Source organism: Plecotus auritus (genome assembly GCF_963455305.1).
Source record: "Plecotus auritus genome assembly, chromosome: X".
Lineage (NCBI taxonomy): Eukaryota > Metazoa > Chordata > Mammalia > Chiroptera > Vespertilionidae > Plecotus > Plecotus auritus.
Genome location: NC_137784.1, coordinates 50,923,359 through 50,939,812, shown reverse-complemented (window position 1 = coordinate 50,939,812; position 16,454 = coordinate 50,923,359). Strand labels below are relative to the sequence as shown.

The window sequence follows — 16,454 nt, the reverse complement described above, 5'->3', positions numbered from 1 at the left end:
GTCTTCCCCTCACACTCCCATTTTCCTCCCAGTCTCAATTCTGAGTCAGAGGAATAGTCATGAAAAGGAACATCAAATTTTATCTTTCAAGGTTTAAGTTGGACTATTTAGTCTAATGGTTTTTAGCTCATGGAGGAGTAAATGTAATTAATAACAGAATAATATGCAATGCTGCATATCCTTGCCAAAGCACAGAATCTGGCAGAAATTATTTCCAAGTCACTCTCTACTACAGAGCCAGAAGAAAGGGGCTTACTGTCCAGATGCCATCCTGGGTGAGGGGCATAAGATCATTATCAAAAAGCTTGGAAATGCTTTCACATACCAAACTTTTCCAATGGAAAAATTAACTACATGAATTTAGAGCATACATGCTTTTACAATTACATTTAAACTGACATTAAAAACAAATGTGAAACAGTCTAAGCTGAACAGGTCAGGATGACCTGAAAAGCAAACGAGAGAGAGAAAAAAAAGAAAGAAAAAAGAAAAAAAAAAGGCCCAATGTTAACAGCATTAATTCTGTCAGTCTGTTGTAAATAAGAAAATACCATTGCTGCATTAATGGTTTTATTAAAGGAAAATCACTAGCAGAAATATGCAACATTTAAAAAAATGGAAAGCATTTAACAAATAAAACACATTAGCCTTTCAATCCACCTTAAGGAACTATTGTTGGTCTGGAGATTAAAACTGCCCCAAAGAGAGTGAACTCCCCTCCCTCCTGAAGTCCTTTCTTGGCTTCTCTCTAGAATGTTGCTGAATCAGAGGAAGGAGAGAGAGAGAGAGAGAGAGAGAGGAGAGAGAGAGAGAGAGAGAGAGAGAGAGAGAGAGAGAGAGAGAGAGATCCCTCCTGAAGTCCTTTCTTGGCTTCTCTCTAGAATGTTGCTGAATCAGAGGAAGGAGAGAGAGAGAGAGAGAGAGAGGGAGAGAGAGAGAGAGAGAGAGAGAGAGAGAGAGAGAGAGAGAGAGAGAGAGATTGTGTAGTATGTGTGTGTGTAGACTGGAGAATGAAGAGGGTGGAAAATGCAAGCCCTGGACAAATCAGGGAGAGTGCTTCTGTCCTGATGCCATCTTGGGTGAGGGGTATAAGGCCATTACCAAAAAGCTTAGAAATGCTTTCACATACCAAGGTTTTCCACTGGAAAAAGTAACTACATGAATTTATAATATACATGCATATTTGGTTACTCCTGGGTTTAAAGACTCCACATACACCAGAAGGAAAGTGGTTTTAATATGAAGGTTCTTGGACAGAGGCAGCATAGCAAAATATTTCAAATTCTAAGTGCCTCTTCTCTTATATCAATGCAAAATTTGAGGCTGGCTTGGCAGAAGAACAAATCCTCACAACTGGTGGAGAGGCAAGCATATGATATGAGTGAGCAGTGGAGGAGTGTGAGTGCACTACAGCTAGAAGTAAGAAGTAAAGCCTGATCCACTTTCTCCCATCATCCTAACTTCAATAGTAAACAAGAGAAGTAGGCACTAGTTCGTAGATTTTGCCTCCTCTTTATGAGAGGTTCAAGTGTGTTTGTGTTCTTGAAAACAGAGTCACCTTGACTTTAAGAATGTGGAGGAAAAACAAACTTGTCTGGCTCTAGTCTCCTGATCCGTCTGAAGAGGGGTTGGCTGGCTTCTTGGGGAAGCTCCTTCAGGAGGGGCATAAATTAGGTTCTTGTTTATTCAACTTTTGTGAACAGCTAAACTACCTTCAGCTCAGTGATGGGGCCTGAGTTTCAGATATGGGTCCTTGACAGAGGTCCAGCAGAATGGAGGTAAGGATAAATTAATGAATTGCCTACTAACCAAGTGGAAATGACCATAGGACCCTCAGATAGGTACAGTGGCTTTTATTCAAGGTAGCACCTTCAGTTGCATCAGCAAATGTTCTTCCCAGCAACATACTGTGGAAAACAAGAAACTGAGCTACAGCTTCAGTTGTGAGCCAGTGCCTGGCTGCTATCACATATGATCAAGAACAATAAAATAAAATAAAAACTCTGCTTGCCCTGGTTGGTAGCTCAGTTGGTTAGAGTGTCCCGATATGCCAAGGTTGGGTTTGATCCCTATACAGGACACATGGACACATACAAGAATCAACCAATAAATGCATAAATGAGTGGAACACCAAAGCTCGCTCTCTCTCTCTCTCTCTCTCTCTCTCTCTCTCTCTCTCTCTCTCCTCCCCCTTCCTTCCTTCCTTCCTTCCTTCCTTCCTTCCTTCCTTCCTTCCTTCCTCCCTCCCTTCCTCTCTCTCTCCCTAAAGTCAATTAAAAAGTATTCTTCTAACACCATCATACTACAGAAAACATCATTCATGATATGACTACATAAGTGGTAACTGTTACTACTTCTAGAGCTAGTCCTTACAACATCCCTGTGAGGTATGGAAACACCAGCAGTCCCATGGGGGAGAATCATCAACTAAGAGAGTAGCCCCCAGCCCCAACATCAGAGCCTGTGTTCAGGAGCAGGGGCTTAAGCTCTTAAGGTTCAGATTCCAGATGTTTCTGGGTTATTCAATAACACTCTAGAACCCTCATTCTGAATGAGGCAGGCCAGCCTTTCTCCAGTGTCTGGTCATTTTGAGGTACTTGTAGTTGTCAAACTGGAATTTTTTCTAATATGAAAAAGAAACACTGTCGAATATAGCAGTTTAAAGATGGGCTTGCACCTAGCAGGCCTGATAATCAGATGCCTGAGTCAGGTCCTCTGAATGGAGGAAGCATGCAAAATTTGGAAAAGCAGGCAGCTACCATTTTGGACTGGAGATTCCTGTTCTCTTTTCTTACCCACCTGTATGACAGAGGTGCAATGTGGTATGGAAAATTCTTTACTTGGAATTGCTTTTTTGTCCCTTCTTTTCTGCTTTATTGATAAATATACTAAACAGTATATCCTATATGATAAAAGGATAATATGCAAGTAGACCTAGCAGCAGAACAACCAAACAACCAATAAAAGCATATGCTAATGATATGCTAAGGCTGCTCAACTGCTCACTGTGATGTGCACTGACCACCAAGGGGCAGATAGTCAACTGGTCGACCAGTCGCTATGACGTGCACTGACCACCAGGGGGCAGATGCTCCGACTGGTAGGTTAGCTTGCTGCTGGGGTCAGGCAGATCAGGACTGAACAAGATGGGCTGGACACACCCTGGAGCCCTCCCACGGTCCCTCCCTGGCCCATGCACCGGTGGGGTCCTTCAGGCTGATCTAGCCCTCTTGCAGTCTGGGACCCCTCAGGGGATGTCGAAGAGCTGGTTTCAGCCTGATCCTTCAAGCCACTCCCCTTTGGAGGGTGCCAGATGCAGGGCTCATGGCTGGTGAGCACTGCTGCTGCAGCGTGAGCCTTTCCCGAGATTGGGACTGATTGGGCATGAGCCCACGGCAGGCACAGTGGAGCCGGGCTGAGCGGGAGTGGCAGGTAGGAGCTGCAGGCAGCGTTGGACTGTGGGTTTCAGCAGATCCATGCAGGCCACCCAGAGGGACTCCACCCATGCACGAATTTGTTCACCGGGCCTCTAGTATATATATATATATATACTGGGTGTTTGCCTCTCTGTACACAGTGTGTAAGGATTAGGCAGGGGATGTGGAGAACGAGGATGTGGAGGAAAAGAAGAGAGATGGAATTTAACAATCTCAATAGACACTCAGAGCCCAATAAAAACTCTCTATTCGGTCTTCCGAATTTCTTGCAGCAGCCAAATAATCCCATATTACAAGCATTATTACTCAGCTTAGAAAAGAGAATGCTTCAAAATTAATGTCTATGTGCCTAACAGCTCACTAATCAAAGCTTCCATGCCTCATTTTCCACCCTGGGGAGAGTCCTCAGTCTCTCAGTTTTATTGTGGCCAACATGACATACCACACTGTGCAGGCTGGGGCTGGTGACCTTTTGTCTTGGCCAAGATCCAGATTTTCTTCTTAGTTACAAATGCCACTCCTAGTTTCCTGCAGGTGATTTCTTCAGGATTGGTGCTTACAGTTTTTAAAATTGCTGATTGCTAGAAGGCTGTCCCTCAACAATTAATTTTCACTTCAGGCACAAAATCATTGGTCCAATGGGGGGTATTAAGCAGGAAAAAGGAAGACATTTATATGCATGGTTTAAGAGATCTAAGTGGGGGGGAGGGATAGGAGGTAATGGGGGAATAAGGACACATATGTAACACTTTAATCAATAAATTTAAAAAAATAAAAATAAAAAATAAATAAATGACTTCCCTTAGAATAGAAAAGAGAGAGAGAGAGAGAGAGAGAGAGAGAGAGAGAGAGAGAGAGAGAGAGATCTAAAAACTATAGTAAGGATTAACTAGACTGAGGAGAATGGAACCTGATTCCAAAAGAGGTGATCCAAGGTAGCAATGCCATTTCCAATTTACTTCATAGATATATTTTGTCATGGAAATATTATCAGTAATAAACAACCTGAAGGCTCTTCTGGTTTCTGTGTGGCTGTATATTTTCCCTCTTAGTTCTACTTCATACAAACATAAATCCCAGAGAATGTGTAAAAGTCTCTATAAAAGCATCTTGCTCAGGGAAATTGTGTATTTATAAGTTCAGAACAATAAGAAAATATTTTAAACACTTTTGAGATCTTAAGGAATATATCCTACAATTTGTAACAACAGGTGATACTCTTTTTAAATTAAAGTAAAATGTTTTAAAACAGTTAAAATAAAACGTTTTTCCTGAATTGTTAAACTTGGAAAATACTTGCCTTTGTACATATGACCTATTGTGTACTGTGTACTTTTAGCTTTCTGCCTACTACCTTTGAAAAACATTGCCTATGATATCATTTTACTCTGTCAAGAGCAACTGAGGGATTTTGGAGCACTCACAGCAAAAGTAAACAACAATAAAATCTTTCTGCTGCAATTACACTTTAAAAATTCAAGGATTTTAAGTGGAAATTTTACAACTGAGATACTCATTCAAGTACATGACATGGGGTATAATCAATTTTGATGATTAGAAAAAAATTATTTACCCCTAACTATAGTTCTCTAAAGCACACTCTCAAAGATAGACTACAAAATATATATGCTGTCCCAGGTAATTTAGTTTGGAGGAATTAAGATATGTAGTCTCTGTCTCGCCATACAATAAGTTTGCTTGAGAACTACAATTCAAGAGAAATATACTGTTTTCTCTAAAATGTGTCACCATATATGTATGTAACGAACTGGAAGATGGTTATTGGCAGTAAATTCAAGGGTGATTAGGCCATGAAAAGGAAATATTGCCATTGCAACAAGGATGGACCTTTGGAACATAATGCTAAGTGAAACAAGTAAGACAGAGAAAGACAAATAGTATATGACCTCAGTTATATGTTGAATCTAAAAACACACTGAACTCATAGAAATAGAGAACAAATTTATAGTTACCAGAGGTGGGGGTTAGCTGGTGGGGAAATGGTTGAAGGTGGTCAAAAGGTATAGACTATGAGTTCAGTGTGAGTCATTTTGTAATAGTGTCAACAATAAAATAAAATAATTTTTAAAAACCTACAAACTTACAGTTAAACGATAATTAAATTTTGGTTGTGTTATGTACAGCCTGTGACTATAGTTAATAATACTGTATTGTATATTTAAAAGTTGTTAAAAGAGTAGATCATAAAAGTTCTCATCACAAGGAAAAAAATTGTAACTATGTATGGTGATGGATATTAACTAAACCTATTGTGGTGATTTTATAGAGATGTATACAAAATTACTATGTTGCACACTTTTAATAAAATATTGTATGTCATTATTTCAATAAAACTGGGGGGGGGAGATTACAAGTGCTGTCATATGTTGTGCATGTTGATTTCAAAATTTATTGGGCTATTCTGCTCTTTTGTGCATACCTCAGTTATGCATATCTGTAGGAATACTCAGCTAAGAACTGTGGGAGGGGGAAGGTAGCACTTGTCACAATTGAGATGTACCATTTGCATCTCCAGCCTGAAAACTTTTAGGGCTCTATTATTGAGAGTCAAAGGAGAAACTCCAAGTAACTGAGTCCCACATTGTTGATTTTTATGATAATCTGCTGCCTGCTGCACTGGAGGTAGAGAAGATTCAATCATTGGGTAGGCAGTGATACTCAAACTCTACAAATATGTGATTTCTAGGCCTCCTACTTTAGCAATGAGATTATGTGGTAGCTCCATGATGAGGCTCTAGGTAGATATTAGAATTCTGGTCAGAGAGTACACAAAAGAACTATTAAACTTTAGTGAAGAATGTATAGATATCCAAAATATTTAGTAATTACTCTGCACGATACTGGAAGTCATTATATTTCTCAGAAATAATTTGTCTAGCATGTTCCTCGGGTCAGAAATATGTACCTGTGCCTATGAGATGACCTGGGCAATAACTCTGTTTTGGCCTGGATTGCATCTCTTCCTTTGTGTATAAAAATAATACAGACCCAACATGGTTTACTTTAGTGGTTTAATAGCCTCTGGTGCATATTCATTGAGAATGGTCTACTCTTCGTCCTAAAGGCATTCTCTTTTTTAAATTGAATTTATTGGGGTGACATTGCTTAATAAAATTATATAGGTTTCAAGTGTACAATTCTATAATACATCAATTATATATTGTACTGTGTTTTCAACACCCTACAAGTCTCCTTCCATCACCATTTATTCCCCCTTTACCCTCTTCTACCCCCCCACCCCATCACATTTCCCTCTGGTAATCACCATTTTTTTTTGCATAGTACTTTCACCTTTTTCACCCAGCCCCACAAACCCCTCCTCTTTGACAGTTGTTAGTCTGTTCTCTATCTATGAGTCTGTTTTATTGTGTTTATTAATTTAATTGGTTCATTACATTCCACATATAAGTGAAATCATATAGTACTTGTCTTTCTCTGACTGGCTTTTTTCATTTAGCATAATACTCTATAGGTTCATCCATGTTGTCACAAAAGGCAAAATTCCCTTCTTTGACATGCACATCTAAAAAATAGATGACCTGGAATAGGTGTATATCCAAGTTTTCCAAAATGTATCCCAGAATACAGTAGTTTTATAAGATATTAACAGGCATTAAGTGAAAAAACGGTTTCTGTGGATGAATTAAATGTGGGAATTCTGAGTTGCTAAGCTCCTCACTTTACCTTATTGCACTACTTGCAATGTCTGTGAAATGAAAACATACACAATAAATCTTCTTGAGAAAGACCATAATATGCAACTTTGCCTAAGTTATTTGACCATAAAAATCTTTTTTCATGGACTACACCATGGAACTAGTTTTCTCAGAACCCACACAGAGAAACACTGGCCTATATCAAGACAACATGCTTATATAAGGTAAGGTCATATGTAAATGATCAGTACTTGTAGGTATCAACACGAATAGAAGGAACCAAACCCCAGAAACAAAGGCTGCAATCTCAGGTGTTCAGCAAAATTTAATGCTACAAATTTCTCTCTCTCTCTCTCTCTCTCTCTCTCTCTCTCTCTCTCTCCCCCCCCTCTCTCTCTCCATTTCTCTTCCTCCTCTCTGGCCTACTATTTAATTTTCTAAAATTTAACTCTATCATTAATTGTCTTTAAAAAACAAGCATATAAAGAAAATCATATGTGAACATATGCAAATATTCAACTGTCTGAAGTCCAAACCTTTAAGCATAATCAGATCCATTTTCAATGTGGTTTCAGCTTGTCTTTCCCATCTCCTCAGATCTAACCATATTAAACTACTTGCTATTCCTCAAATCCTCGATGCCTTTTTTATGTCTCTGCACCTTTATTCAATCTGTGCCCTTGAATGCCTTTTCCTGTCTATCTCACTCAATATCTTTCTAGTCATTTCTTTTTATACTTTAAAATGAAGATGTATTCATTATCACTGTGTTTCTCCCCTTGTTTAATTTTTTGAGGGCAGGGATCATATGTTATTAATCTCTGTTTCTTTAAAACGCCTACTATAGTGTTTGGCACATAGTTGAAACTCAATAAATATTTTTAAACAGAAAAATAGATGAATGAATAGATGGAAAGATGGGTGGACTATCTAGATGGCTTCTTAGAAGGATGGATGAATAAATATATGGATGAATAAATGCTGTGAAATTTGTCTTCTTAAGAACAATTCCATGAGTAGCATGTCAACATTGGAATCCCTCAGTTGCACACAGGAAGGAAGCATCAATACTGGGCTGCTCTTAAGCATGAAGAATGATGAAAGGTCTGGCATCAAGACTGTCTGTCTTCAATACTAGAAACCAAAGTATCCATGACAACATCAGACCATGACCAGGGGTTCCCTGAGCAATCCTCCCAACTAGAGAATTATGGAGATTATTAAAACCTGCAGATCTATTAACAGGTTTAAGTCTCAGATGTAGAGTTTAGGCTCCTAGTAGAAAAGACAATTATAGATAACCTCTGAAGAAAATGGTGCACACCTCAGAGTCTTACATGTTCTAGAGTTCCATGTTTCTTCTACTCTTTTGGGGTTTGGCTGCTACCTGAAAGTCTTGAAGGTCTACCATCTTCCTTGGTCCAAGAAAGGAGAGAGTAGCAGGCACCAATACTATTTATTAAAGGCTGAGAACTTTTTGTGTTGCAAAACACAAAAATAAGTAATGTCTTGGGAGGAATAGGAGGGAAAGTGAAAAGCGGAGGAGTCAGGGGAGAAGACGGCAGATAAGAGCAATTCATTCTTTCTCATTCCATCTAGGAAACTGAGAGCACATCCTTGAGAAGTGCAGAGGAAAGTGAGAAGTGGCTGTATATGTATTCTAAACATAGGCTGTAGAAAAACCATATCTAATTCACTGGAGAGAAAGTCCCTTTCTAGACAGTTATGTTTATATTTTTTCTTAAATTAAAAGTAGGCAAGGGAGTTAGATTTTGGAAGCAGTTTGCAATATATGATTTTTCAAAAGCAGTCAGAAATGAACCATGTACAAAGAAAGTCCTATCCTTGTCGTAGATGGGCAGCTGGAAGCCTGGAGGTAGTCTTCAAGGAAACATCCCTGAGAATCCAATCACCTCCAGGATCCTTTCATAAACACCAAGAGCTGCTACGGAAAAAAAGCTATGAATAGGTAGATAGGACTAGAAGCAGGAAGGAAAAGGCTGTGTGTTTTAAGTATCTCTGAATTGAGAAGGTCCCATACCAAACAGTAGATGGAACACTATAGAAAAAAAAAAGACACACATTAGAGATCTTAAGGCCTGAAGACCAAGCAGCCATCAACTCCAGAGTGCCAGATTCTCTGAGATACAAATGCAGCCCTTCTACTCTCCACTCCCTCACTAATCTATCTATCCAGTCTACTTTTAGACACACAATATATCTTACTTTGATGTGACATGAAGCAGCTAAAATTACTATGCATGTCAAGGCACTCAAGTCTAAACTATCTATACTTTAGAAAGAAGTAGATAGACAATACAAAAAAAGATCTGATAAACTTAAAACTCTTCCTCTGTGACTTTAGATATAAAATCACAAAATGGTAGTGCCATACATGTTCTTGGTGAAGCTTACCATGCCAATTTTATGATGGGAAAACTGAACCTCAGAGGAGAGAAGAGACCTGTCTAAGGCCACATTCCTAGTTGCCATTTTGGAATGGATTATGCAATTTAGAGCTGAATGATGGGAAGAATAAACAAAATTATATTAATTCTCCTTCAAGTTGATCAAAATGTCTATGCTAAACACAAATCTTATGAAAAGGGAAGTCTAATGATAAAGTATTCAGAAGGGCTACTCTGTATTGATGTTTTCTTTCTTTTTTCCATTTTTTGAATAAAGGTGTGATATACATTGAATTTGAAAGTTAACAACAAACTTAACAAGTGTTTGCAGCAGGGAAGCAAGTAATGGAGACTTAAGTTTAGCAAAATGGAAAAGTTTGTTTTTCAAACAATGATGTCTAAGAGGGTAAACATTTGGGTTCTTACATACATGGTACTTGAACATAATATATAATTATCTTAGTTACTAGAATCATCTCCAAAAAGATCTTGACAGTATTTTTGGTTTGAGGTAATCAAGAGTGATTTCTGATGATGCTCTGCCTGTTGGAGCTGTTACTATCATAGGACATGCCAAGTAACTCAGAATAAGAGCCAACTGGGAAGTGATGTGAACATCCTAACAAGATAAATTACTAGTAACCTCATTGTCATAATAAACCCTTACACTTCGTTATTTACCAAAGATGTTCACATTTATCATATCATATGATTCCCATTATAGCTCCATGAGAGTGATATTTCTAACATTATAGATGAAGAAATTGAGACATAGACAGGGCACAATAAATAATGGAGCTGGGCCTTTAACCTAGGTCTTCCTGATTTCAAAGACAAGACCATTTAGATGACATAAAAATCCTTTTATCTTATAGACATTTCTTGAAATATGCCTGCCTGAAGCTCTATTGCTTAGCATGGTCCCTTGTACATAGTAGAAACACAGTAAATATTACAGAAATGCAAGTGAAATAAAGTCAACCACAGCACTTTTCAGCTTATTTTCATTGTGTTGACCAAGCCTATTCAAAGTTTAACTTGATCAACTGTATAAAGTCAATTTTTAAATTTATCATTCCACTCTCACCAAAAATTTATAGATTTATGCCTATCATCTATAAGGAGTAGTAAAATGATCTGTTATACATAAACTCCTTTTCAAAGGGATTCACTGTAATCATGTCATAGACTGCTTTATAATATAGGATGTTGCCTGAGACATGACACTAATTTTAAGATTGGGAGCCAAATGTACAAGGACTTTGGTTGCCATTAGGCTTTACCTGCATCAAAGTGGGCATATCAACAGATGGAAAACTAAGGGGTTCTCTACTTGCAAGCCCCATCTCTTACACACAATTTACATACAGCTAAACGAGAGCTCAGTGTATCAGAAACCTCACATAGGGTCATAAAATTCACATGGAAAACATTTCCCTTTTGTTTTCCTTCTGCACTTCCCCATCCCAGTCTTATTTCTTCCTCCCCACTACAATTGAGGTTTATCTGGAGAAGCCAAGCAAACAAGAACAAGGTTGATTTTTTAAATATTTGAGTTTCATTTGATGTGACTACCTGGAAAACCACTCATAGAGCATCTGCCTATGATTTCTGGGAATACTAGACACTACTTGAAAGGCTTCTTTTAAAACCATCTCATATTGAGCCTGGATCAATTTATTTGTAGTACTTTTGTCTGTTTAAGGACTATTGCTGGCCTATAAGGAAGGAAGTATAGAGTTATCCACATGAAGACCCACACCTGGTTAGAAAACAAGTTGGTTTTTATGAATATGCACATAAGCAGACAAGGTATTGAGCATGTCATTAAAAAAACAAACACAAAACTAAAGATGGACAAGTGCTTCAAATTAGCCTTGAGAGGGGAGGGGAAAGGGCAGGATTCTAGGAGCATAGGTTTTCCTAGAATCTGATAGGCTGAAAAGGAGTATTCAGGTATGAAGCTACAGTTTTAGGCATTCAGAAGTAGATTTGTCTTTCCTCAAGTTCCATTTTGAAATAAAAATAGACTAATGATCTTGCTTTACTCATGAAAGGTGTATCTTTCTGGAAGTGGCAGGCAGCAGAGATGATTCTGGCATTAAGCAGATGTGAACATGAAAAATGAGAAATTGGTGGGGGGTATGAGTGTCAGCTAAGCCTTTCTGGAATGGTGCCAGTGCTTATGATAGACACAGACTAGGAAACAGAGAACCTTATGATGGGGAGTCGCCATTGAAAGAGCTATATCTTACCTCTGTCAAGCTACTGTGCTACTGAAATAAATACTTTTGGAAATGATCAATAGATTTGCAAGGAAAAGGAAATGATTAAAAGGCCTGTTCATCCCTAGGAGGTGTGGGATAGGAAATTGGCTCTGCTTGGCAGCTTAGTCATAGGCTCCAAAGAAAAGCAGCTTCTCTTTCCAAGGTGACCAACCTTACAGTATTGGCAGCAGTTAACTGATGGATATTCTTGGGTGTTTAAGGCCAGCCTGTGCCTGGGTCATCCTGCACCTGTAATTGTTCTGAATTTCTTAATTATCTCATCCAAGCCACCATTTAACAACATAAGGCCAGTACCATTATGTCCTCTGAGGAACCCTTCTTAGTCAAGTCCATACTCATCCCTGATGAGTCCTCCCTGATTCTTGCTTCACACCTCCTGCTCTCATGCTTAGCCCCAGAGTGAGGTATAGCAAAGAGGAAAATCTGGTTTAAAGAGAGAACCAGAGAATGAGGGAGAGAAAGGGAAGAGAAGAAAAAGGAATAAAAAGTATCATACCTCCCAGAGTCATCCCTGCTTCATAGCATTTCCGGAGGCGACAAGATGGACAATTTTTCCTTCGGAATTTATCGATGGTGCAATCATTTCTGCTGGCACAGAGGTACTTCTGTTTCCCTGGGAGAATAAATATAAGAGTAGACAGACCTGTTAATGGTTTTCCAGAGTCTCTCTCCTTAAGTATTTCTAGGCAAAAAGGGCATAAAGATATATCCCACCAGATGAGAGAAGTGGACAGAGAATGGCCCTAAACAATTTGATCACACAGAATCTATTAACTAGGCTGGTTTAATTTAATACTATTCTGTTTTGTTTTCATAAGGATGAACAATTCAGGTCCTGATGATATCTGCTTTATTAGGACTACTGACTGGTATGTTCAATAAGTTGTTCTATGTACCTTTACTAAAAGCCAATAATGCCCATGAGAAAATGATCATTAGTGGAAATTGTCACTTTTCCTCTTCCTGACTTCTGTAATCATGCTTGAACTAATAACGTTATTTTTTTCCCTTTTTGTTTATATTTTTATTGATTTCAGAGAGGAAGGGAAAGGGAAAGAGAGATAGAAACATCAATGGTGAGAGAGAATCATTGATCATCTGCCTCTTGCACACCCAACACTCAGGATTGAGCCTGCAACCCAGGCATGTGCCCTGACCAGGAATCAAACTGTGACCTCCTGGTTTATAGGTTGACGCTCAACCACTGAGCCACGCCAGCTGGCAACATGTTATTTTTTACCATAAAAATACAGGTAAAACTTTCACAAAAGAGCATTTATATAGGATTTCTATTTGTTTTTAAGTTGCTAGTGATCATACCCCCAGTTCTGTAGGTTATAAAAATCAAACAGATAGGCTCATTCTTTGTGAAGTGAATCACAGCAAGTGAAAGGAAGTCCTCTGAAGCCAAAACAAGAGAAATGATCACTGTCATGCACACATTGAGTTGTCATAGATACAAAGAAACATACATACACAAACACACAGATCCTCAGAATCACTGCTGCTCAAAGAAAGACATGGAGGTTCACTCAAAAACATATTTTATTCTTCATATCTTTGCCAGCACTTGTTGTTTGTTGGTTTATTGATGGTAACCATTCTGGCAGGTGTGAGGTGATATCTCATTGAGATTTTAATTTGCATCTCTCTGATGATTAGTTACGTTGAGTATTTTTCATATGTCTATTAAGCCATCTGTTAAAGGGAACCCTTGTGCACTGTTGGTAGGAATACAGACTGGTGCAGCCACTGTGGAAAACAGTATGGAGTTTCCACAAAAATTAAAAATGGAACTGCCTTTGGACCCAGCTATCACATTTCTGGAAATATATCCTAAGAATCCCAAAACACTAATTCCAAAAGAATATATTCATCCCTATATTAATTGCAGTGTTATTTACAATAGCCAAGATCTGGAAATAGCCCAAGTGCCCATCAATAGATGAGTGGATAAAAAAAGCTGTGGTACATTTATACAGTGGAATACTATGTGGCTATAAAAAATAAGGAACTCTTACCTTTTGTGATAGCATGGATGGACCTGAAGAATATTATGCTAAGCCAAATAATCCAGTCATAGAAAGACAAATACCGTATGATCTAACTTATATGTGGAATCTAATGAACAAAATAAACTGAAGAAAAAAACAGAATCAGAGGTACAGATACAGGGAACATTCTGATAGCTATCAGAGGGGTGGGGCTGGGGTGGGGGGATTGGATGAAAGAAAGTGAAGGGATTAGCCAAAGAACATATGTCTATAACCCATAGACACAGACAACAGTGTTGTGATGGCCAGAGGGAAGGGAGGGCAGGGGCTGGGTGGTGGTGGGCAAAGGGAGAGAAAGTGGGGATATGTGTAATAGTTTCAACAATAAAATTAAAGTTAAAATAATAGAATAAAATTCATATATCTCTGGGGAAAAAAACACATTTCATTCAATACTTTCCCTCTTTGCTCATAGCATAGGCCTGGCACTCAGTAGGGCCTCAATTAAAAATTGACTGAATGAATACACAAGTGGAACAGATAGATCAACAAGCATAGAGTCACCTGCAGAAATAGACAGAGATGCCTACCCTGTTGCTCTAGAACACAGAGAACTTTTCCAGCCCTGCCCCAGCCTGAGCTCGAGCATCTCCTTCCTCCACCCCTTACTTTCTCCAAGTCCTTGGTTGTTTTTCTCTCATTTACTGCTGTACTTCTTTAGTTTATAGGATAGACTGGGATTTTAAGGATGATTTTTTTTTTTTGGCAGAGGAAGATTGTCTGTGGTAGGAAAAGGAAGAGAAATAGAAGATTAATGGTTATTTGATAGCAGGAAAAAAATGGCCACAATTTCACAGCTTGGATTTCCTCTCCTTTCACTTAGCCTAAAATGAATATATCAGGCACAGAAAATATCTATTATAATATATTATTTCATATAGGAGAGTCAATAATAACCAGGTCAGCAAAAAATTCCTTTTCTATTCCTCTCCTCACCTCCCCTTCCTATCCCTTCCTTTCCCTCCTTTCATTGCCTTTTGTCAAAGGAATCCAAAATTTTGAGGTTAAAAACATCGCTCCAATACAACCCTTGCATTACAAGGATGAGTTCTGGAGAGGTCATGACTTGCCTGAAGAACACTAGAATACTGAATTGGGGGCCCCCAAAAGGATAAGTAAACCTATCTATTAGGAATAAAGCTTGTATTAGGGTGTTTAAATATATTATTTACTAGTAAATGAAGCACCTCAGTAATTCTTTGAGGTAGGTACTATCATGACTTTCATTTAACAGATGGGAAAATCTAAGTCTTCTAAGCCAGTACTCTTTTATAAAACAGAATTTTATGCATATAAAGAGAACATACTTTGCTAACTGCTTTTTTATTTTGCTGCAAACTGAGGATTGTAATGTGTACACAGAAAGGATGGTTCTACGAGTGTCATTCAGTTTATTAATGGGTGTTAGTTCTAAGAGTTCAGGCTCTGTATCCAGTGAGTTCATTTCCAGTGCCATGGGTGTTCTAGAACTGGGGTTTCTTTACAGTAATAGTGCTGCTGCAAACCTCAAGACTAGTCCATTACATTGATTACTGAAATAAGGTCAAGTCAGGAGCACTTGACTACTTTGAGGAATCTCTACTTCCAAGGAAAATATTAGCTACTAGACAACATTTTGCCAAGGAATGGTTGCATAGCCAATGCAATAAGGCTCCAAGAGGAGTTTTAAATTCCACTCCTGAAAGCTAATCATCCTGTTAATGAGAGAGAATACAGTGGGAAATAATAAAATTGCTTTTTTTTTCCAATTTCGAGCTCAGATAGTTTCATTAGCTATAGTTCATACCTTGCCTCAGAGCACTTCTTAGCCTAAAACAAGGTGACCTAAAAACACAAATATCCTTTATAATTTATCCAGAAAGAAGTGCAAACCTCGGTATGACTAATGCCATTGCATATTAATTTACTTGGCCTCTATTTATGGGCCAGGCATTGTACTAGGTTTTTTTTTTTAATTATACTTTTCAATTACAGTTTATATTCAGTATTATTTTGTATTCGTTTCAGGTGTACAGCATCTTGGTTAGACAATAGTATACTTTACAAAGCGTTCCCCCCAATATTTTTAGTACCCACATGGCACCATACATAGTTATTACAATATTATTGACTATATTCTCTGTGCTGTACTTTACCGTACATCTCCTTGACTATTCTGTAATTACCAATCGCACTTCTCAATCCCTTCACCTTTTTCACCCAATCCCTAAACCTCCCTCCTTTGGCAACCATCAATGATTTCTCTATATCTATGAGTCTGTTTTCATTTTGTTTATTTATTTTTATTGAATTTATTGGAGTTACATTGATTAATAAAATTGTATAAGTTTCAGGTATACAGTTCTATAATACATTATCTGTATATTGTATTGTGTGTTTCTATTTTGTTTCTTCATTTATTTGTTTAGATTCTACATATAATTAAAATATAAGGTATTTGTCTTTCTCTGACTGACTTATATCACTTGCATAATACTTTCAAGGTCCACCCATGTGGTTCCAAATGATAAGGTATCTTTCTTTTCTATGGCCAAGTAATACTCCACTGTGTATGTATGTATCAATGTTTTTATTTATTTATTTTTAATTT

General features: G+C 38.1%; 1 protein-coding gene across 2 annotated transcripts in view; it reads right to left on the bottom strand.

The window, feature by feature from the left end:
* The window catches only part of AR (androgen receptor), a gene marked incomplete at its 3' end in the record, with an annotated part of 299,234 nt that overhangs the window by 32,363 nt on the left and 250,417 nt on the right, over nt 1–16,454 (bottom strand). Inside the window, exon 3 of one of the 2 annotated variants that reach the window (XM_080652861.1) lies at nt 12,307–12,423. In XM_080652861.1, coding sequence (XP_080508987.1) covers nt 12,307–12,423 — 117 coding nt within the window. Of the gene's footprint in view, nt 1–12,306; nt 12,424–12,482; nt 12,493–16,454 lie in introns of those variants that run through there. The other variant, XM_080652862.1, reaches the window with a different exon arrangement.